At 47.0% G+C, this 21,876-nt stretch overlaps 1 protein-coding gene across 1 annotated transcript in view; it reads left to right on the top strand.

Annotated features, from left to right (window-relative positions):
• Positions 1 to 18,906, top strand: part of AP3D1 (adaptor related protein complex 3 subunit delta 1) — a 46,369-nt gene extending 27,463 nt beyond the window's left edge. The window contains exons 14-32 of the mRNA XM_058040666.1: positions 1,064 to 1,294; positions 2,733 to 2,964; positions 3,352 to 3,497; positions 3,622 to 3,763; positions 4,518 to 4,589; positions 5,428 to 5,503; positions 6,234 to 6,433; positions 7,080 to 7,153; positions 9,319 to 9,529; positions 10,722 to 10,784; positions 11,400 to 11,495; positions 12,227 to 12,376; positions 12,499 to 12,546; positions 12,858 to 13,047; positions 14,093 to 14,181; positions 15,093 to 15,178; positions 15,514 to 15,635; positions 16,365 to 16,444; positions 16,604 to 18,906. Of these exons, the coding sequence (XP_057896649.1) occupies positions 1,064 to 1,294; positions 2,733 to 2,964; positions 3,352 to 3,497; positions 3,622 to 3,763; positions 4,518 to 4,589; positions 5,428 to 5,503; positions 6,234 to 6,433; positions 7,080 to 7,153; positions 9,319 to 9,529; positions 10,722 to 10,784; positions 11,400 to 11,495; positions 12,227 to 12,376; positions 12,499 to 12,546; positions 12,858 to 13,047; positions 14,093 to 14,181; positions 15,093 to 15,178; positions 15,514 to 15,635; positions 16,365 to 16,444; positions 16,604 to 16,699 (2,404 nt within the window). The 3' untranslated portion in view covers positions 16,700 to 18,906. The remainder of the gene's footprint in view (positions 1 to 1,063; positions 1,295 to 2,732; positions 2,965 to 3,351; positions 3,498 to 3,621; positions 3,764 to 4,517; positions 4,590 to 5,427; positions 5,504 to 6,233; positions 6,434 to 7,079; positions 7,154 to 9,318; positions 9,530 to 10,721; positions 10,785 to 11,399; positions 11,496 to 12,226; positions 12,377 to 12,498; positions 12,547 to 12,857; positions 13,048 to 14,092; positions 14,182 to 15,092; positions 15,179 to 15,513; positions 15,636 to 16,364; positions 16,445 to 16,603) is intronic.
• Positions 18,907 to 21,876: the final 2,970 nt, after the last annotated feature.

Here is a 21,876-nt window from a genome sequence, read left to right as displayed (position 1 = left end):
TCCCTCATTTAGGCTGCTACAGTGGCGCCCAATGTGGGGCACGATTAGGAAGAGCCTGAATGAGGGATGCAGGTCTCCAGGCCTGCCTGCAGCTGGAGCTGACAGCTGTAGGCACAGCTCTGTTACCCATGACCCTGGACTACTGTAACAGCTTAGATACAATAAACTGCATTTTGAAGAGCCCCTGGAGTCCCACATCCCACATTTAGGCTCTGAAGTGGCGCCCAATGTGGGGCACCATTAGTAAGAGCCTGAATGAGGGATGTGGGCCTCCAGGCCTGCCTGCAGCTGGAGCTCACAGCTGTAGGCACAGGCTCTGTTGCCCACCACCCTGGACTGCTCTAACCTCTTGGATGTAATAAACTGCATTTTGGAGAGCTGCCTGGAGTCCCACATCCCCCATTTAGGCTTTTGCAGGGTTGTTCTCTGATGCCCACCTATTGGAAAAAGGCTCCCAATATTTCCAGTTAGATTGTGCCTGGGCCAGTCTGACCCTCGCTGCTGGGCCAAAGGCAGCAACTGCGGTGTGTCACCCCAGAGATACCTTGGCTTGCTGGAGATTGCAGCTGGGCACTGAACAAGTCCAGGCTTGTTAGGAACCCCGTTACCTCAGGAGGAATGGCTTCAGGCGATGGTGAAGAGAAAAAGGAGAGGATTCTGCTGGAGGGTTTAATGTCCAGAGGTTTATTCCATGGTTACAGAGGTCTGAATGTGAGCAACTGCTCCAACAGAATCCCCCCCGCATGGTCTGATCACTTTTTAAGCTCAGGGACAGGGGGAGGGGAGGTACAGGTGGCCACCAACCAGGTGAGAGGGGCAGGGTCTCAGGGGAAGGTGACACCCAGACAGGCCAATGACCTCTGGGCATAGGGGCATCCTTTGAACTTGACCAACCACTCGACGCCTTGCTGGAATGTTAAACCTGATTGACAGGACTCACTCAGCATGGGGGCAAGGGGGAAGGGAGAGAGGTATAGGCACACCTGGGGAAGTGACCTGGAAGGCCAAAATGGGACATTACAGCACACCACAACACCCACCCATCCCTTCCCCTTTCCCACAGGTACATAAGCATCCTGGTGGAGCTGACCCGGCTGGAGGGCACGAGGCACGGGCACCTGATCGCGGCGCAGATGCTGGACGTGGCCATCAGGGTGAAGGCCATCCGCAAGTTCGCGGTGTCGCAGATGGCCATGCTGCTGGACAACGCCCACCTCATCGCCAGCAACACCCAGAGGAACGGCATCTGCGAGGTGCTCTATGCTGCTGCCTGGATCTGCGGGGAGTTCTCTGAGTAAGTGCAGGCACGGCCTGGTGTGTGCTCTGAGGGGCAGCTGCTGGTTAAAGCTTTTGGTCACTGAAATGTTTTTATGAGAGGTTCAGAGTATGTGCCTTAATGCCACCGAAGTGGTTGTTTTTCTCTTGTTCCCTCACACTATTGACTCCTCAGCTCTTTCTAGCCAAGACATTTTTAACTAGATGATCATTTTTCCTGTCTCTCCAGCCTTGCCCACTCATGCAGGAAGCCATAGTAGTGAATCATAGAATCCTGGAATATCCTGAGTCAAAAGGGACCCACAGGGATCATTGAGTTTAACCCCTATCCCTACACAGCCGCCCCACCCTGAGCACCCCTGGGAGCTCCTGCAGCTCTGGCAGCCTTGGCACCATTCCCTGGGCAGCCTGGGCAGTGCCCAGCAGCCTCGGGGGGCAGAACCTTGCCCTGAGCTCCATGCCAAGGCCTGGCACAGCTGCAGCCCTTGCTGGGCTCCTGTCCCTGTGCCAGAGCAGAGCTCAGCCCCTGCCCCTGTGCCTGCCCTGGGGAGGAGCTGCAGCCCCCGAGGAGCCTCCCCTCAGTCTCCTGGGCTGCAGCTGAACGAGCCAAGTGCCCTCAGCTGCTCCTCAGCCCTTCCACAGCTCCGTGTCCCTCCTTTGGGCCCTCTCCAACAGCTTTGGATCATTCTGGTATTGTAGGTATAAGCTTTTAGATCTTAAGATGTTGAAGGAACTCCTTAATCATTAAGGTCTACTCCCATTTATATTATAGGGAACATGTGCACTCACTATGTTTGAATTAGTTCTTTCTCTCCTCCCTATTTTGCTTTTGTTAAAGGGTTTTTGCAGAGCCCCACCTTCCTGGGAATTAAAAGTTGTCGTCTTTTTGCTCAAAATTTTTCAATGCCCACAGTACTACAATTTTCAGTGTTCTTGTACCAGTATGTTTTTTTAGCTTCTGCAGGTGATTTTATCTCTTGCTTGTGCAGATATAGCTGTTACCCAGCTTTTATTCTGGTAGATTGGACGGGTGTGGTACTGGAATCTCCTCTTACCAGCTAATTTTGTGTCTCCTTCGAATTGCCTCTCTGAACACTGGCTCCAGTTTAAGTTCACAGTGTAGGTGTGATATTGGGGGAATGCTGGTACAGCTCAGATCTTCACTTTCTTTAAAAAAAAAAAAAAGTTGTACAAAGAAAACTGCAGCTGAAGAAGTAAGAAAATATACTCTTTTTCCAGTGTTATCACATTTTTACTTAGAAACAACTTGGCTTTATTTACAACTTTTATTATTGTAATACTTTTTTGTGCATCTTCTATTTAGTTGTGAGCAGATAATTTTGAGTAAGAGCATGAGGTCTGTTGAAGTGCTGTGATCTCTGTTCTTTTTTGTATTAAGCACTGCCTGTTGGATTTTATTTTTGCTTGCCTTTCATCTGTGTATTCTGTCCTTACAGACACCTGGAGGAAGCAAACCAAACCCTGGAAGCAATGCTGAGGCCCAAAGTGACCACCCTGCCAGGCCACATCCAGGCTGTTTATGTGCAGAACATGGTGAAGCTCTATGCATCCATCCTGCAGCAGAAGGAGCAGGCTGGGGAAAAGGAGGCAGCTCAGGAAATCACACAGCTGATGATCGAACGCCTGCCTCAGTTTGTGCAGAGTGCAGATCTGGAGGTTCAGGAGAGGGTAAGAGGATGAAATGACTTCGGGATTTATCATAGGAAGCCTTGGAGCAGGTCTCTGGTTCTCTGTGGCTGTGCACATTTTCTATCAGCTGTTATCAATGACAAAGGCCAGATCTTACTGCAGTTTGGTGCCATCTCTGAAGGCTGCCAGCAAGATCTTCACTCAAAACAATTTAATTTTAAAATTATTCAGGCACTTAAGGGCGCAACAAGGATCCAGCTAAAAGAGAAGCTTAATATGGACTTTTTACATTTGCTATAAACCTGCAGTTTATGCTGCTTCTCTTAAGTTCCTTAATGAAATAAAACACCTTCTGTTGACTTCAGTTGATTTGTTGGTTCAACTTGTTAAATATTACTCTGAAACCACTACTTTATTTGTTTTTAGGCTTCTTGCATCTTGCAGCTAATAAAATACATTCAGAAGCTACAAGCAAAAGAAGTTCCTGTAGCTGAGGAAGTGATAGCCCTGTTTGCTGGTGAGCTGAACCCTGTGGCTCCTAAAGCACAGAAGAAAGTCCCTGTTCCAGAGGGGTAAAGTTCCTTCTCTCTCCCAAACCTTTATTTAAACTTTGAATAATAAAACAAAGTATATGACGAGACAATGAAATATTCAGTGTACTGAGTCAAGCTGTTTGTTTGCTGCAATTCTTCCCAGCCTGGACCTTGATGCCTGGATCAATGAGCCTCCATCAGACAGCGAGTCTGAAGATGAAAAGCCCAAAACAATATTTCATGAGGAGGAACAAAGGCATTCCAGACACAGACAGCCAGAAATAGATGAAGAGGAACTGGCCAGAGTGAGTGAATGTTAAAATGCCTTTCCCTACATAATTTCAGTAGTAATCTAAGTGGTGCTGGAGCAGTGGGGGCTGCTGTGGATTCTCCATGTAGCCAGGGAGCCCTGATGCTCTCCACAGCTCAGGAAAGCTGTTCTCTGATGTGAGCTGATGTTTATTGGCCTGAGCAGCTTCTGTGAATGACTGAAACATGATTGTGCTCAGCAGTGATCCCACCTTTCCTGCCTCTGACCTCTCTGCTTTCACAGAGAGAGCTTGTAGTTATATGAATCTTCACTTCTTCCTCTCCTTGCAGAAATGAAAGCAGCAACATTCCAATTGCCATAAAAAATTGAAGTCTGGGAAGTTATTATCTCTAGTCTATAATTAAAAAGCCAAGAATGGTGTTCTAAGGAATATTAGTCATAGTATCATATACAATGGCTTGGGACAGGAGGGATCTTAAATCTCATCCCATCCCACCCCCTGCCCAGGGCAGGGACACCTTCCACCATCCCAGGCTGCTCCAAGCCCTTTCCAGCCTGGCCTTGAACTCCTCAAGGGCTGGGAATTATTAATGGTGCCTGCAGTTCTATCCTAGCATGTCAGGTAACTCAGAACTGCTTTATCACACACAAGCTGTTCTGCTCTTGTCTTTTCACAGTAGTTATGTATTGTTCCAAAAATGCAGGAAGCCTTTGTTTTGCACTTTAGTGTCTTTTATCTCTTTGCTTACAAACAAACATTGTAACTGCAAATTCTCTTTTGCTTTTAGCGTCGAGAAGCCCGGAAACAAGAACAGGCCAACAACCCATTTTATATTAAAAGCTCTCCTTCCCCTCAGAAGGTGAGTCTGAATTGCAATATCTCACTGGACTCTGCTGTCATTGTGAAGGATCCCTGAATATCAGAGCTGCAGCCTCCTCTGGCACATTCTGATATTTCCCCTGCACTTTCCCCTTCCCATTTTATAATGCATGGACTGGAGTGGCTGCCTACAACTGTTTTTATAACTCCTGTTTGTGCTGAGAATCTCCTGAGTGACCTGGTACCCCCAGGGCAGCCTGTGAGAGTCTGTGCAGTTTGTCCCAGCCCTGGGTGATGGCAGCATTCACATCCCCAGGCACCTCACTCAGAGCCCTGCAGAGGGTGACCCTGGAACTCACACTTTATTTTGTGGATCAGGAAGTTGTTGTGTTCTCTGAACACCTTTTTCAGGGAAAGAACTTCCTTTATTCCCTCTATAACTCTCTATATCTGAAGGACTGCCCCATATTGCTCAACTCCAATCTCCAAATTTATCTTCTCAAGTGGCAAGGGCTCCTGGGCTCCTTTTTGGTCTGTTTTATTGCTAACAAACAGTATTGCTGATATTGTTTATTAGCAATAAAACAAACCAAAAATTCTTCTGAGAGCTGCAGTAATTCTTCATTCTGGGAGCTGCAGTAATTCTTCAGGGCAGTAGTGGGGTTAACAAACTAGCTAAGAGTAGGGTCCTTTATAATAGTTATCAACTGGCTTTAAAACACCCTCTGCTACCACACAGAATTATTAACAAGTTGTTCCATTCCTATCTTTGAAAATGTTCACTTAAGGGATTGAGCTGCTTGATGTTTTGTAATATTTCTATTTACAGAAATTTGTGCTGGCAGTGCTCAGAAAGTAACAAATCTTTCTTTTGCCAGCGATACCAAGACACTCCAGGGGTGGAACACATTCCTGTGGTCCAGATTGACCTTTCTGTCCCATTAAAAGTTCCAGGTAAGCACAGCTAATCTTTTACAATTAATTAAAGAAATTCAGTTTAACAAAAGTTATAATTCTTTCTTGGGTCTTCCACATGAGGTTCTGAAGGGCAAGGAACACACTTCCATTAGAGTCTTAAAAGTATCTCCTTAATTTACATTTGAAAATAGTACTTTGCAGTCTGAGTTCCTTTCAAGATAATATTAGAAGTAGTTCTGTGATTAGGAATGTCATGCAGCCAGGTCTGTAGCATGTAGAGGAACCACTGTTCTGTGTGGGAGCAGTCACCTTGAAAATATCTTGGAGGTCTGATGGAGGAGACATGAAATAGAATCTAATGGTAGAGATACTGTTTGAATATCTTGTTTCAGTTATCAAAAGTGATTGTGTATCTAAGGAGTGGTTGGATACAGCACTGAAAAGCTGTTGATAAAGTTCTTTACATTACAAGTACAGCAGCAATGTCACCAATTCTCCTTAAAATCTCAATGTTTGGGTGCTCCTTGTAATGCAGTAACGCAGCCAAGAATGAGAGAGCAGGGTTGAGCTCTGTCCTGTTTCTGGAGAGATGCAGTGCACAGCAAAGCTGGTGCTTGGGGGGCTGTGTGAGGTGGTGTGGAAGCACAGAGATGTGGATCCAGCTGGTTCTGAGAAGCTGGAAGCAGCAGCAGGGCACACTCCTCTTGTGGTGTGTCAGTGCTCAGTCCATGTGCTCTGTACCTGAAAGCAGCTTGGCTTCCCCCAGGAATGCCCATGTCAGACCAGTATGTGAAACTGGAAGAAGAGAGAAGGCATAAACAGAAACTGGAGAAAGACAAGAAAAAGAAAAAGCAGAAAAAGGAGAAGAGAGGGAAACACCATCGGCACAACTCCCTGCACACAGAGAGTGAGGAGGACATTGCTCCAGCTCACCACGTTGACATCATCACAGAGGAGATGCCAGAGGTCAGCTCCTGTGCTTGGGCTCTGGGATTTATCTGTGTGCAGCTCTTGAGAGGTTTTTGCCCCCACAGCTGCAACCAGTCTGTGATGTGGCAGTTCCAGAGCTGTTTCAGAAGTGACTGAGATGATCCCAGGCTGTTCTTTGCAGGGGAAGAAATTACTGTCTTTTTTTTTTTTTTTTTAACAAAAAGACAAAAATTGCCACTGAAGCTATTAAAAAAGTCAAAGCCAACCAAATAATGTTCATCCCTGCTCTAAAAGTAACACTGCCCAAATAGCATTTATTATGCTCTGCTGCTTCACTTTGACAGTAACTTGCTGTCTAGTCAGCAGCTTTGCAGCTGATGATAATTAATTGCAGATGCTAATGATGTAATCTGTATTTGTTGCTAAAATTTCCTTTAATCAAAACTGAGCAGCAGCAATTCAAGTCCTGCTGTTTATGAAGAAGGGGTTTCTGTTCCAAATTAATCTTGAAACTGGCTGCTGCATTGAAGTGCATTGTTCCCATAACTTACTGAGCCTGACTGCAGCTGGCCTCTGCAGGGTTCACAGGCTCAAAAAAATTTTAATTTGGGTGGTGTTAAGCTTGAGTTTGAAAATTGCAGTAGTTTGCTGCCTCAGTGGGTGTCTCTTTACTCTCCTGCAGAATGCTTTGCCCAGTGATGAAGATGACAAAGATCCCAATGATCCCTACAAAGCACTTGACATAGACCTGGATAAGTAAGTGCAGTTTGTGTGTGAGCTCACTGAGGGAGTGCCTGAGGGCAGGGCTGGGGCTGAGCAGGCAAAGCACAGCAGGCCATGAGGGGAAGAGGCTGAAGGCTCTCCCCATGGCTTTGAGACCACAGGTGCTCATCCAGCTTTGGCTCCCACTGCAGCCTGGATGATAAAATCTCAACTCCTGAGTAGGAGAGGTTTGGGAGGGGCTGGGGAGTCACTAAATGTAGTGTGATGTGACTGAAGGAGTCTGGAAGCACAGACAGTGTCACTGGATCAGGTGGGGATCACTCTGAGGGTTGGGTGTCCCACTGTCTCTCTGCTGTCACCTGTGTTGGCACTGAGTGTGAGCTGTGTCCATCTGTCCCCCTCAGAAGCTCTGTGTCCATGGCAAGCCTGTGTTGTGTCACTGCCCAGAAACACCCAGGCTGTCCCACCCCACTGCCCTGTGGCCCTGCAGTGTGTCCCACTGTTGTGAAGTTGTCTGCTGTGACTGAGCTGTGTGTCACCCCTGTGCCCAGCTCTGGGGCTGTGCCAGTGCCAGCACTGAGCCCCTGCACCTTCATGCCCATGAGCCCTGGGCTGTGCAGTGTTGCACAGGGAGATTGGGTTGGAATTTTCTACAAAATCACCATGCTAAAAATAATTGCTGATTTATGGTCCAGGGATGCCTCCTGTAAATTTTTGAAGACTGTGCAGGCCCATGTGGGTGTGTGTGGGATCTCTCTCTTCCTCTGATACTTGGGTCTGTGCCTTTCTTTGCAGTGCCAAATTTATAGGGCTTTGGCCTCTCAGTACCTTGTGAAAAATGAATAAAACACTTTCTGAGGAACTCCTATTTTGGAAGGCCAAAGTCTGCAGTGACAAATATATAAAAGGAAATTAATTTCTGCCTGTAGCCCCTGTATTTGCATGGTGATTCTCAGCAGCACTGGGCACACCCAGCAGAGCAGGTCCTGGGGGCTGTGCTCAGGAGGCATCCAGGGCTGCTGGATTGTTCCATCCATTCCCTCCCTGTGCCATGAGTGCTGTGCTCTCCTGTCATGGTTTCTCATGTCTGTGTCCTCTCTCTTTCTTTCTGTGCTTGCACTGCTCTGTCTGTCACGCTCACACGCAGTCTGGTTTCAGGGAAGCCTCCCAGGTAAGAATATCTCCTGAGTGTTGACCTTTGTCAGGTTGGTTGATTTTGGACAGGGCAAGTCCTTGAAGGGTGGTGGAACTGTTAACTCAGAGACTCTGACATTTGTGAGTCTGTTTTGTCCCTGGCTTTCAGCACCATTGCTGTTCCTGTACAGATATATATGAAATAGTAAAAGATGAGGCCTGTTTGTTGTTCAATCTTCCCTGAAAGTGAAAAATTATTTGGTTCTGGTTCTTATTGCAATATAAGCAAAAAAAATGAGGCAGTTAAGGCCATTAGAAATCTTCCTGAAGTAATGTTTGCTGTGCCAGTGTGAAAATTAACATTAAATAAAAGCTAATAAATAGAAAAATATGCAGTTGATGAAATTCTTGCTGGTTTCTGGAAATGTTTGACAAGAATGAGAGAAATTTTTGTGGTTTTTTTTTTTTTCCTAAGTAATGCATTTAGGATACAGTGTAAATATCACCTGCTGTTGGTGCTTTTTGCAAACAGGTGTTTGAAGTTACATTTAACTTACAAAATGTGATAGTGGAGTAGAAATTCCTAGTGCAAACTTCCAAAATAAAAATTACTTAGAATAATTCCCAATTAGGCTGATCTATTCATCAAGAACAACAAACCCCACACCCTTCAAGGGCTGCTGGAGCCATGCTGACATTCCACTGCTGAAATTTCCACTCTGCTGGAAATGCTGTTCCACATCCTTGCTTTTCCCTGGAGAGGGATTCCATGGAAACACAGTGGAACATGGAGCTGTTCCTCTGGGGGTGTTCCTCAGCCTCTGGTGGCACCTCTAAGGGTTAAACAGCAAAACCTTGGCTCTCAGTCACCTTCTGATTGTTTCCTCTGACTCCTAACCCACAAGGGCAATGTCTGCAGTGCATAAGTAAACTCCAGGTATGAAAATATACACTGATTTTAGGCTTGGGGGCCCAGCTCCTAAGAACAAAGCAGAGCTTGTCTTGGCCAGGTTATGTGGCTGAGGGAGCTGTGTGCAGCAGGTAATGGGCTCTTTCTTTTCAAGGCCTTTAGCAGACAGTGAGAAGCTGCCAGTGCAGAGACACAGGAATGTGGAGACCCTGAAGTCACCAGACTCAGAAGTTCCCCTAGTAGAGAAGAAGAGTAAGAAACCCAAAAAGAAGGAAAAGAAACATAAAGATAAAGAGAGAGATAAAGGAAAGAAGAAAGAGAAAGAGAAAAAGGTGGTAGAGGAGGAGGAGGAAGAAGTAAAAAAGGTAATTCTCCAAGATTTGCATTATTTTAGCTCCTGCTGTTATTTATTGCTGAGTTCATTTTGTTGCCTAGGAACAGTTGCATTTAACAGTTCAAACAGCTCAATGCATTCACCCTCTATTTCCTTCAATTTTTACTACTGTAGCAGCAGGTATTTAAAGATTTCTGTTAATAAAAATAACACTGAGCCTCCTTAGCTAGCAGAATTCAGCTTACTGCAGCCTACACAGCAGATCTGCCAGAGCTCACGTGGAGCTGAGTTTGCTGATATTTTGTCTGTTCTCCAAGTGGGGAACTCCTTAACAAAATATCTGGAACTGGTTTTGTGTCATTTGTGGTGCATCCTGACTCCCATGTGCTCCAGAACCTTTCAGTTATAAACCCTGCCCATGGCTGCCAGTTGCTGTCAGGATTTGAAGCATCCTCCTGTTAATCCCCTGCAGAGCTGCTCATTCCCTCTGCCCTGCAGCCCTTGGAATGCCAGGGGTGCCCTGCCCTGCTGTGGGGGTGCTGGGCAGGTCAGCTGGGCCTGCCTTTGCAAGTGCTCAAAAACTGAAGTGAAACTTCTTGGTGTGTTTGGTCCTGAATGTGTCACAGCATCTGAGCATGAGGAGCACTCTGCAGTGCTGCATTTCCATGGGAACTTCAAATTTTAATTTAATTGTTATAGACTCACAGAATCCCAGATTGGTTTGGGTTCAAAGGAACCTTAAAGCCCATCCAGTGCCACCCCTGCCATGGCAGGGACACCTCCCACTGTCCCAGGCTGCTCCAACCCTGTCCAGCCTGGCCTTGGGCACTGCCAGGGATCCAGGGGCAGCCACAGCTGCTCTGGGAAATCCATTCCAGGGATGGATTCCACAATTCCTGATTCCCAATCTCCCACCCAGCCCTGCCCTGTGGCAGTGGGAGCCATTCCCTGTGTCCTGTCCCTGCAGGCCTTGTCCCCAGTCCCTCTGCAGCTCTCCTGGAGCCCCTTCAGGCCCCAAAAGGGGCTCTGAGGTGTCCCTGGAGCCTTCTTCTGTCCAGGTGAGCACCCCCAGCTCTCCCAGCACTTCCTCATAAGGCAGATGTTCCATCCTTGTGATCTTTTTGTTTTGGTTTTCTTTTGTTGCTGTTGTTGGATTTTTAATTTGATTTTTAAGAAATATCTAAAAACAATGATAATGTTTTTTTTTTTCTCCTGAAATTAAGGGGGAAGACTTGGATTTCTGGCTCTCCACTGCTCCACCAGCTGCTCCCACACCCCAGCCACAGGTAGGAATGTTCTCCCATCAGAAGAAACTTCTGTGGTTATTCCTTGCCTTGAGCTGTGCAGGAGTGCTGTGTCATGCTGCAGCACTGAGGGGAACATCAGCTCCATCTCCTCACCTTCCTGCTGGGAAGCAGAGATACTGTCTGCCCAGTTCACAGGAGCTGAAATGGGAGACTTGAGGCTCATTCTGTGCAGATCAAGGAATAGAAATAGAAATATAGATGCAGCTCCAGCCTTGGTTGATTCTGTTATTGATGAGTGTAATGTTATACAGTTGTATGGTTTTATTTCCCAGTATGAGGTAGACTCTGGCAATATTAATAGACATGAGAGACAGAGTGTGAAAGAAAAATTCTCATGAATTTTGATGGGAAATTTTAGAGGAAGAGACCAAGATAGAAGGGGATGGATTCCTTGGAGGAAATCCTCTGAATCAAGTCCTCAGGTGATCATATTTGCTGGGTTTCTGAGGCATAAAATGAAAGCCATGTTAGCCTAATGTCATTTCTGAAATAACACTTGTGGGGAGTTGTCACTGTTGAGTTTCTTTTGCTGTGGGATTGGGTTGTTCCAGCTGCTTTCCATGAGTGTCAGAATCCTTATGCTCCTCTCCTCAGAGCGAGCCTGCAGTGGGCACTGCTGTGGTGGCTGAACCCCAAGTGGTAAAAAAGGAAGAAAGGGAAGAACATGAGGAGGAGGAGGATGAAGGAAAGGTAAGTGGTTCAAGTTAAGAGGCAATTGCCTCAAGTTACACCAGGGGAGGCTTAAATTAGGTATTAGAAAAGATTTTGTTGTTATTGTTTTTTAATGGAAAGGATTGTCAGGCATTGGGACAGGCTGCCCAGGGCAGTGGTGGAGTCACTGTCCCTGGAAATGTTCAGAAAACCTGTGGATGTGGTGGCACTGGGCTGATGGCTGGACCTGATCATCTCAAAGATCTTTTTCAACCTTCACAATTCTCTGGTTCTATGAAGTTGCTGTCACCTTTCAGCCATATTCTTCTGCTGTCTTAAACTCCTTAAAAAGCAGCCCAAAGGATTTACCAACAGCATCAGTTCAGTGCAGTGACTGCCTGCAAATGTTACATCCTTGGGGAGCTGTGACCACCTCATGTCCCTGAGCCAAGGGACAGGTCCCAGTTAAAGTTTCCAAACACTTGGAGAGGTTCTGCCCTGTGCTGTTCCCAGGTTACTTTGGGATAAGGTGTGGGGAGCAGGGTTTACTGGGAGTTACTTTTGGGATTTAAGGATTTAAGTTACATGGAGTTACTTTTGGGATTTAAGGAATGGTAGCTCTGTTTTGGGTTCTGCTGTAAAAGGAAACTCTGCACAGTCCAGGAAATGTAGAGAGTGAGAGTCTAGAGATGGAAGTGTGGTGGAGGAGTCATTGCTAGAAATCAAGGGTTTCTTTAAGGGTTGTTGTAGTTTCTTGTTCTTCTTGGTAGAAATCCTCCAAGCATAAGAAGAAAAAGCACAAGAAAGAGAAAGAAGAGAAATCAAAGGATAAAAAGAAATCCAAGAAGAAGAGTCATCACAGCGAGGAGGAGCCCCCGGAGTCGGTGCAGAACGGGACACTAGAGGATGAGCCACTACCAGTGAGTAGCTGTGCCCAGGCCTGGGGACAGGGAGAGCTCAGCTGTTTGGGAGGGAGGGCAGTGACAGCTCTTCCCAGAGTCAGCAGTTCTGGTGTCACTGTGAGCTCTCTCTTGTTTTGCAGCCCATGTCCAGTTATCGCCTTCTCGCTGAAAACCCCTACATTAAAATGGTGAGTTTGGGCTGCTCTGTGTGCTCTGAGAGAGGGGTGTCCTGGGGATGGGGAGTGACTTCATGTAGCCATCACACAACTGAAGGACTGTTTCAGTCCCAAGCTCTATTTCCTTTCCTTTGGGTGGCCCACTTTAATTTCTAAGTTGATATTTTCCCAATCCCAGTGTGCTTCCATAATCTTCTAGCCATATCAAATTACCTCCCTTTTGAACCTGGTTTTATCCCTGGGTAAAATGGGGATAAATGTGTTCTGTGTTCTGTTTCTTGAAGTTTGACTCTTTCCTGTGATATTTTTCCCTTCATTTGCAGACCTATGATATCCAAGGAAACCTCCAGTATGACAGCCAAGTTACAGTGTCTGTTATCTTTGAGAACAAAAGCACTAGCTTCCTTAAGAGCATGGAACTGAATGTCCTGGACTCTCTCAACACTAAAATGCTCCGACCAGAAGGATCATCAGTACACGATGGGATCCCTGTGCCCTTCCAGCTCCCCCCTGGTATGCACAGCTTTGCACAGGGCTCTTGGAGTGTGGCTGGCCCTGCACTGCCCTCCTGTGGAAAGAGCTGCTTGAACTTCTTGCTGTTTTCCAGAAAAAAACATCTCTGCCTGGCTGTTGCTGGGCTTTCCCACAGTTCCCTGGAGAGGATAAGCCTTCTCCCAGTGTGGCTCTAATGCAGGTGGTTCTGCACAGCAAGAGCAAAGCCTTTATCTAGGGCTGGGAGTCCAAATGTCTGAGTTCCTTTTCCACGTGCCTGCAGGCTGGCACACCTTTGACTACAGGAATGCAAAATTCATGATGTGTTTGCTATGAGATTTAAAATAAAACAAGATAGGAGGTTTGTGAAGCATTAGAATCCACTCTGGATTTATTCTGGAGCTCTTGTCCCACTGTTTGAATGGCAGAGGCCTTTTGCAGTGAAGGTTTGTGATAAGGATGTGCAAGGAGGGCAGCTGAAGTATTAAGCACAGAAATGAATGATATTGGTTTTGTACAGAGCACAGTAGTACAGTCAAATCCATGAACTTCCCTGAATTTCCCTTCCTTCACCAAGGACTTAATTTGAATCCTGGAACAGCTCACAGAGGGCTGAAGTGGCCTCAGGGAGCTTTTCAATCCCCCATGGAAAGCAGTGGGGTATTTGATTTGTTTTAAATCTCTATGTGGCAGTTCTTGACAGAGACTTGTATATTAAAAGCAAAACATAGAAACATTAGAATTCAAATTAGCTCTGAAAGCTACTCTGAAATGTTTATGATATAATTCCAGTTATGCAAATAGTTTAAATCTGTGACACTGTGACACTTTGCCCAGGCACTTGCTCAATAACCTCCATCAAATGCCAGCTGCCATTGCTGCCACTGAGAGACCCAAGTGCTGTAACATTGTTGACTCATCACAGCAGTTGTAGAGCTATTCCAACTCAGAGAATTTCAGATTTGGTTCAAAAATAGTCTGCACATCAGTCAGTTTATTGTAACCGTTATTTAGATCTGGAAACCATGTTCTGACCTGACTTTTCCCTCTCCTCTCTTCACACTAGGAATCTCTAATGAAGCCCAGTTTGTGTTTACACTTCAGAGTATTGTTATGGCTCAGAAGTTAAAAGGAACACTGTCCTTTATAGTCAAAGTAAGTGCAGCTCTCAACTGCCTCTGCTTCCTTGGGAACTGCGTCAGGGAGCCGGGCTTGGGTGGGAAGCTCTGCTCTGGAGCTTTTTTTAGACATCATTTCATCCCTGCTGCAGCAGCCCATTCTGTGAGGAACATTTTCACATGACATCGTGTGCAAAGAGTGCCCCCAGCCCTGCGTCAGCACGTCCTGGATTGTCACTGCTGTCAGCGTGTGAGCAAGGCAGCCTGGAACATGTGCCACATTGTCAGCTAGGAAATCACCCTGATCTGCTGGGGAGGGGACAGAGGGGACCAGGCTCTGCTCCTTCTCATCTCACTTGGACACTGCAGCCTGCTACAAGGCTGCAAAACTAAAATGAGAATTAGGTGCAGTCATTAAGAGTGGAAACCCAGACCAAGAGTGAGGTCAGAGGAAGGCATTGTTTAATAGGTATTGACTGGATAAGACTGTGTGGGTCTCTGATGTTATTTCAGTACAGTTATTAATGAAAGAGATGCTCAGAGGAAATGAACGGAGACAGTTGTGGCTACTCCTGAATCAGCCATTATCTCTATTTTAAGAGTTTCCTAAAAATAGCATGCTAGTCCTATTTTAGTACCTAAGAATCTGGGAACTATTAATTTCTTATTTTGCTCAGGAAATAATGAACTGTAAGACCACATCTCCAAGTGTTAGTTTAAACTCAGTCTGCTCAGTCCATTTCAGCAGAGTGCAGGCAGAACTGCAGCCCAGAGTGTCCCTTACCTGTTGTGGGTGCAGTTATCAACCCAGCTGGCCAAATCTTTGAGTGGGCTGGTCTTGTGGTGGGATCACACTGATCCTTCAGGGGGAACTCAGCCCTCAGCTCCTCACTGGTGTCTCTGTGGTGGGTGGTTCCCACTCACCTGCTCTCCTTTGCTCTGTTGCAGGATGATGAAGGTTCAACCCATGAAAAACTAGATTTCAAATTGCACTTCAGTTGTGCTTCATACTTGATCACGACGCCTTGCTACAGGTGAGTGCCCCTGGCAGGCTGAGCCCTGCTGCTCCTGAGGGCTTGGGCAGTGTCTCTGTAAGGGGAGGCTGCTCAGATGTATCCACTGACTGATTTCAAGTGGCTCTGCAGGGGGAGCTCTGTGCCCTGCAGGCTGGCAGAGGCAGCTCTGGCAGCAAGAGGGCACAAGTTGCTCCATTGGGCTCTGGAGTGTGGTTTCTGTATTTGTTGTAAACCTATTTTCCTCAAGCTTGGTAGCACTTAAGCTTCTGTATCCTGGCATGTTTCATGGAGCTGATGGGACAGATTTCACTTGCATTTCTAATAAAACATTTACTTTCCTTCCTGCTCTGCAGTGATGCTTTTGCCAAGCTCCTAGAGTCTGGAGATCTGCACATGAGTTCTATTAAAGTAGATGGAATTAGCATTTCTTTCCAACATCTACTGGCAAAGATCTGTTTTCATCATCATTTTTCAGGTGAGTCTGCCTTGATGCAGAACCTTCTGCAGAATTCTGTATTCTAAAATCTCTGCTGTGCTTAGTGGGCATAACACTCCATGGGCTCAGCAACCACAGGAGCAGGTGATGTCCAGATTAAATACATTTGGGAGAGTTTTCTCCAGTTTTGCAACACTCAAAGCATGCAGTGTTCTTCAAAATGAATTCTCCTTGTGTCCCTGTGGAATTCCTGCAGCCCAGTGAGGCATGTGACAGCTCTCATGGGAGCAGCTGCTGTGGAGTTCAGGCTGTAACTGTTCTCTGGAGGGTGGGTTTGATCTGCAGGGCTTCAGACTCCTTCCCCAGTGCCTCCTTTCAGTGAGGGAGAGCCCCAGCTATTCAGCTTTGGGTTTATTAATTAAAACACAAGCGCTGGCTGAAGCAAAACAACTGGCTGTTTCATCATGCTCTGGTGTTTGCATTAGACATTGCCTCACTGGAAGTATTTCTGGGGAAGAAATCTACATTCTGAGCAGTGTTTTTGCCACAGAACATTTGTGGCTTAGCAGACAAATGACTCACCTCATTATTGTGAAACGTCCCAGAGAGAAGCCACGAGGAGCCAGGCACATCTTAACCCTGACTTCCTCCTCCCCTCTGTAGAAGCCTCTGTTCCTCAAGGCCAGGCAGAGCAAGGGCTGCTCTCCAGGGGAAGCAGGGGTGAATTAAAATGGACTGGAATGAAATGAAATTGCTGTTTCTCTGCAGTTGTGGAACGCGTTGATTCGTGTGCATCCATGTACAGCCGTTCTATCCAAGGCCATCACGTCTGCCTACTGGTAAAAAAGGTGAGAGCACTGTAACCCCTGAGAGAAGCTAAACCTGGAGCCTTCCTTGCCTTCCTCTGCCTCTTCCCAGCCCCTGAGTTTGGCTGGGAACACATTTATCCCCACTTGGAAGAGAAGCTAATTATTTTTTTTCTTTTTTTTTTTTTTTTCCTTTCCAAGGGAGAGAACTCTGTATCCATAGATGGGAAATGTAATGATTCTACCCTGCTTAGCAACTTGTTGGATGAGATGAAAGAGACATTGTCCAAGTGCTGAATATTCCTTATACAATATTCCAATGAGCAGAAACACACCCAACGTGTAAAGACGAGCAGACCCAAGTGTTAAGTTTCTCCCTCGTACGCATGTACTACCCTGGGGCACGTGCTTTCAGTTCACTCCACCATTGGTTGCAGTTTAGACATTTTAAGGCTGTATGTTACCTTTTTATTTCCAGAACTTTTTACAAACTGTGGTGTTAACCCTTTCTAGCCCAAAGAGATCCTGGTGACATGACTGGAGGAGGGAGGGAGGGAGGGGTGGGCACTATTTATTCAGCAGCTCATGATGATCCCATGACCTTCATCTGTGTGGGACGGCGACTGAGCAGGACTTTATCAACAGTAGCACAGTTTGTTGCTTGTGCTTATGCCAGGGAAGGTTGACTTAATCCTTAGCCATGAAATATGTCTTCAGGGCTGCTGTAGTTGATGTATATTTCTAGCAGAGGCTGGTGCTGGACCAGAAGGCCTCTTTTTGGTTTTTTTTTTTTTATATATATATATGATTTATTATTATCTCAAGATCTATTGTGATCAGCATATAAATATCCTCCATCTCCTTGAGCTAATCCAAAGGAGCCCTGTGGGAACTGGGATGTTTGAGTTTCTGTTTATAGTAGTTGCCTTGAGCCTTAACCTTCTTTTAGTGACAGCTGGAAGAGTCGAGTGTGGAAGCATGAAACGGGCTGGAAGTGTTATTGTTTGGGTCTGTGCTCCCCTCGACTGCCCCACACATGGAGTCTGTCAGGCCTCTCCCCTCTGAGCTGTCTCTGCTGATGTGTTTTATGAGTCCACTTCAATTTCACATTCCTGAACAGTTAAGCTGTAGCAAGAAACTGGAAATCCAAAGGGGTCTGTTCCTGCTTTTTTATTCTTTCGCTCACCAGCTGAGGTTGACCATTACCAGGTTAGAGAAACAGCCATGGGTGCAGCCCCTTGTGTGCAGGTCCATGTCCTCCCTCTGGGCTCTGAAACCAGCAGGGTCATTCTGTGTGTCCCCTCAGTGTCCCCCAGCCCTGCCCTTGCAGCACTGAGAGCAGATTTGGCAGCACAAGTGCTCCTGGGTCCCTGTGGCAGAGCCCTCCCTGCCAGGGAGAGAAGGATGGATGGGGAGCCCCTGTCCCAGGTGCAGGAAGGAGGAGGAGGATGATGATGATCCCCTCTCCCTGCCAGGGTGCAGGAGAGAAGGATGGATGGGGAGCCCCTGTCCCAGGTGCAGGAAGGAGGAGGAGGATGATGATGATCCCCTCTCCCTGCCAGGGTACAGGAGAGGGGCCATGAGGAGCTGCTCTCCCTGCTGGGTGCAGGATGGGGAGGGGGCTGAGGAGCTGCAGATTTGGGACTGTAGCAGTCGCTTTAGGGGGAAGAAGGGAGAGTGTGGGAAGTGCCCATTCTGCACTATTGGAACCTTGTGGAGTCACTGACAGGAAAGGGATGTCACAGTGTCCTGCAGAGATGCTCAGTTGATGTCCTTCTCCAACATCCCTTGCTTTCAACTTATTTTTTATTCCCCAGCTCTGTTTCTTTCCTCGCAGTTCCACACCCAGTGAGCAAAACTCCATGGAAGGGTTTTGCTTCAAGGCACAGGTCAGGAGCAGTTGATTGCTCCAAAAAGGTGCCCAGGGAGGAGCTGCCTGGGTCTGCATGTCTCCAGCACCACCACCACTCCTGAAACACCAAACCCCCATGCAGGGAGCAGGATAAAGTGTTGATCTTCTTTGTTGGGTGATGTCCTGTACTTTATGCGTGTCTCGTGCTCTTTACACTCTTCCCACAGGAGGTATTTTGGCAAAGGCTCTGCTCTGGTGCTCTGGGTTCCTTTTGCCAGGCCCAGCTCCGTGTCCGACCGCGCTGCCACGACGTGGAGGGTTTGGTTTTGGTCAGCCTCCCTTGGTTAGCCAGTTGTGTATTAGAAACTGAACATATTAAAATTGTCTTAAAGGATAATGTTCCTCAATTAGTGTTTGGGTTTTTTAATTCATGGATGAAAACTGTCACTTTAGCATGTAGAGTCTCTTACAGAATCCTGTGCAGTGATTCTAGAATTTTGAAACTGTATGATGTGTTACATTCACAAATTTATTTGCTATCAACATTCCCTGGAAAAAAAAAAAAAAAGAAAAGAAAAAGAAAACAACATACCACAAGCTGCTGTAATGATTTTGTGTCAAGATGATCCAATAAACTTTCAAAACAAAGTTAAATTTTTGGCTTTATAAATGGTCCTTTCATAAGACTGTTCCAGTTTGGATGGACCCAAAACCAAGGCATGGATTTACCCCAGGGCTGAATAATGGATCTTCAGTGGACGTAAGAGGAATCTCCTTCCTAAAGGAGGTAGGGAATTCCTAGTGCCCCCCTCTTGAAAGGCAGCTCTGCAACAGCAGCTGTCACTAACACTGAAATTACAGGAAAAAATAATTCAGACTATCTCTGTTAAATCTCCATTAATTGTTTTATGTTTTGGATCATGATTGCAGCTGAAATTCAACTCTTGGAAGAATGGGAGCTCTGGTGTGAGTGAGGCCGGAATCAGCCCCTGCTGTTTCTTCCTCTTGGCCTCCAGTGAGATTTGTGACAAACGTGGTGACATTGATGTGAGGATAAAGCCCTGTCCTGCCACAGCAGGAATGAGGCCTGGGCTTGGCTGAAGCCCCAGTGGTTTCCAGTCACACCAGAACCTGTGAGAATCATCTTGGGACAGAAAATCCCTGGGGCTGAGAGTCAGGAGCCACCAGTTCTGCCCTGGGAATTGCCCAGTAGCTTCTTGGCCTCATTGCTGCATGAAGGATCCAGGTCCTCTTCCCAGAACTGCAATCCCACATGGACCTGCCATGGGCTGGGACTGAACAAATGGGATGGAAACCAAAACAAACCCCAATCTAGGGAGTGTGAAATGAGCCATAGGAGCTGAACTGGGGGACCAGGAGCTGATCCTGCCCCTCCCTCAGCCCTGCAGTGCTCTGTCCAGTTCTGGACTCCTCTGGGATGAGGATGATGGGGGGATGGACGATGTCCTGTGGGGAAAGGCTGTGGGAGCTGGGGCAGGGGGAAGAGCAGAGATGAATATAGATATAGACAACATAGATATCTATATTATATATATGGATATATGAGGCTGGGGCCAAGCAACAGGAGCAGAGGTCATGGGAGGAAACTGAACACAGGAAATTCCACCTGAGCAGGGGAAGGACTTTGCCCTGTGTGTGGCAGAGCTGCCCAGAGATGGTGGAGTCACCTTCCCTGGAGATCCTCAAGAGCCATCTGGCCACAATCCTGATGTGCTCAGGGGCCCCTGCTGAGCCAGGTGAGCTCCAGTGGTGCCTCCCAAGCTCGGTTCTGTGCCCGGGAGTTGCCCACGAGCCTGGCACTCAGGCTCCTGCCCTGGGGCACAGCATCATCTGCTCATGGAGGAATCCAGCCAGAGGGGCCCCGCGGCTGCTGGAGCCGGGCCCGGCTGTTCCCGGGAGCAGGAGGGGATGAGCAGGAGGGGTTGGGCTGCCGGAGCAGGAGGGGATGGGCTGCTGGAGCCGGGCCCGGCCATTTCCCGGAGCAGCACCGGGATCAGCTGCTCTGCAGGAGCTGCCGTGAGCCGGGGCCAGCTCGGGCAGCCAGAGACCCCCGAGGAGCTGAGGCTTCAGCCCAGGTTCTGCTGCTCAGCTGGGCTGGGAAGGGCTGAGAACACACTGGGGGTGCTCAGCCTGGAGAAAAGGAGACTCAGGGCTGCCCCCATCGCTCTCTGCAGCTCCTGAAAGGTGCCTGTGCTCAGCTGGGGCTGGGCTCTGTCTGCAGCAGCACTGACAGAACCAGAGCACACAGCCTCAAGCTGCACCAGGGGAAATATAGGAATATTAGGAAAAAAACTTAGCTTGGATATCAGGAAAAGGTTTTTTACAGAAAGGGTGATAAAGTTCTGCAATGGCTGCCCGGGGAGGTGGTGCAGTCACCATCCCTGGGTGTGTTTAACAGAGCCTGGATGTGGCACTGGGTGCCAGGGTTCAGCTGAGGTGTTGAGGCTGGGTTGGACTCGATGACCTTGGAGGTCTCTGACAACCCAGTGATTCACAGTGAGCTGAGCTCCTTCTCTGAATTCTGTGAGTTTGGGTGTGGGCTGGGGGCTGTGAACGCCTCAGGGACTGAACTGGGCTCTGCGGAGGTTTTGGGGCACCTGGGCTGGAGAACTGCCGGCTCCAGCCAGGAGTGTTGGAAAACCCCTCACGGGCAGGAGCTCCCAGCCCTGGTTCAGCTTTTGGCACCTTTGGTTTTGGGCTTCCCAGGGATTTCCCAGCGGGGTTTGAGTTTCCCTATCCTGACGTTTGTGAGCAGTTCCCTTTGAACCAGGGGCTGGTTCCGGCCACTTCTCCTTTTTATGACCTTAAAGTTGAGGTCTGGGCAGGTCCCTGCAGCTGCCCCCATTGGACCAATGCCCTTCTTGGACCCCCCTGCCTTGTCCCTGCTCCCAAAAACACAAACACTGAATAAATGGGAATAAAGGAAAACAAAGAGAACAGAATAAAATGGGGAAATAATTTTTTAAAAAATAAAATAAAGCAGAATAGAAGAAAATAAATAAAAGGGAAGAGAGGGATATAACTGGAATGGAATAAATGAAAAAATAAATACAGTTGCACAAATAAATACATAGAATTATGTATTAATAATAGAATTGAAGAAAATAGAATTAAAGAAAATAATAAAATAAACAGAGGAAAACAAAATTGAAAAGAAATGCACATAGAAAATTAAAATAGAATAAAAATAAAAGAGAAAATAAAAAGATGAAATAGAAAATAAAACAAAATAAAATTAAGATAGACTAGAAAATAAAATAAAGATAACAATACAAAGTAAAGTAGAAAATAAAATAAAATAGAAAATGAAAGAAAATAGAAGAAAATAAAAGAAAGTAAAATATATTTTATTCTACTTATTCTGATGAGTAGAATAAAATATTGAAATAGAATAAAAGAACATAGAGTTAAATAACCTAGAATAAAATTTTTAAAATACGATAAAACAAGAACGGCGCCCCCCTACAGCCACTGTGCCTCGCCCCTTCCCCCTCCTCCCGTGGGCGGGGCCGGCTCAGGCGGGGGCGGCCCCTTTAAGAGGAAGTAGCGCCGGCCGCGAGCGGCGCGCGGGAGGGCGCGGGAGCGGCGGGAGCGCGGCGGG

Source organism: Melospiza georgiana, chromosome 26 (assembly GCF_028018845.1).
Source record: "Melospiza georgiana isolate bMelGeo1 chromosome 26, bMelGeo1.pri, whole genome shotgun sequence".
NCBI classification, from domain to species: Eukaryota; Metazoa; Chordata; class Aves; order Passeriformes; family Passerellidae; genus Melospiza; species Melospiza georgiana.
This window is presented reverse-complemented; position numbering and strand designations above follow the sequence as displayed.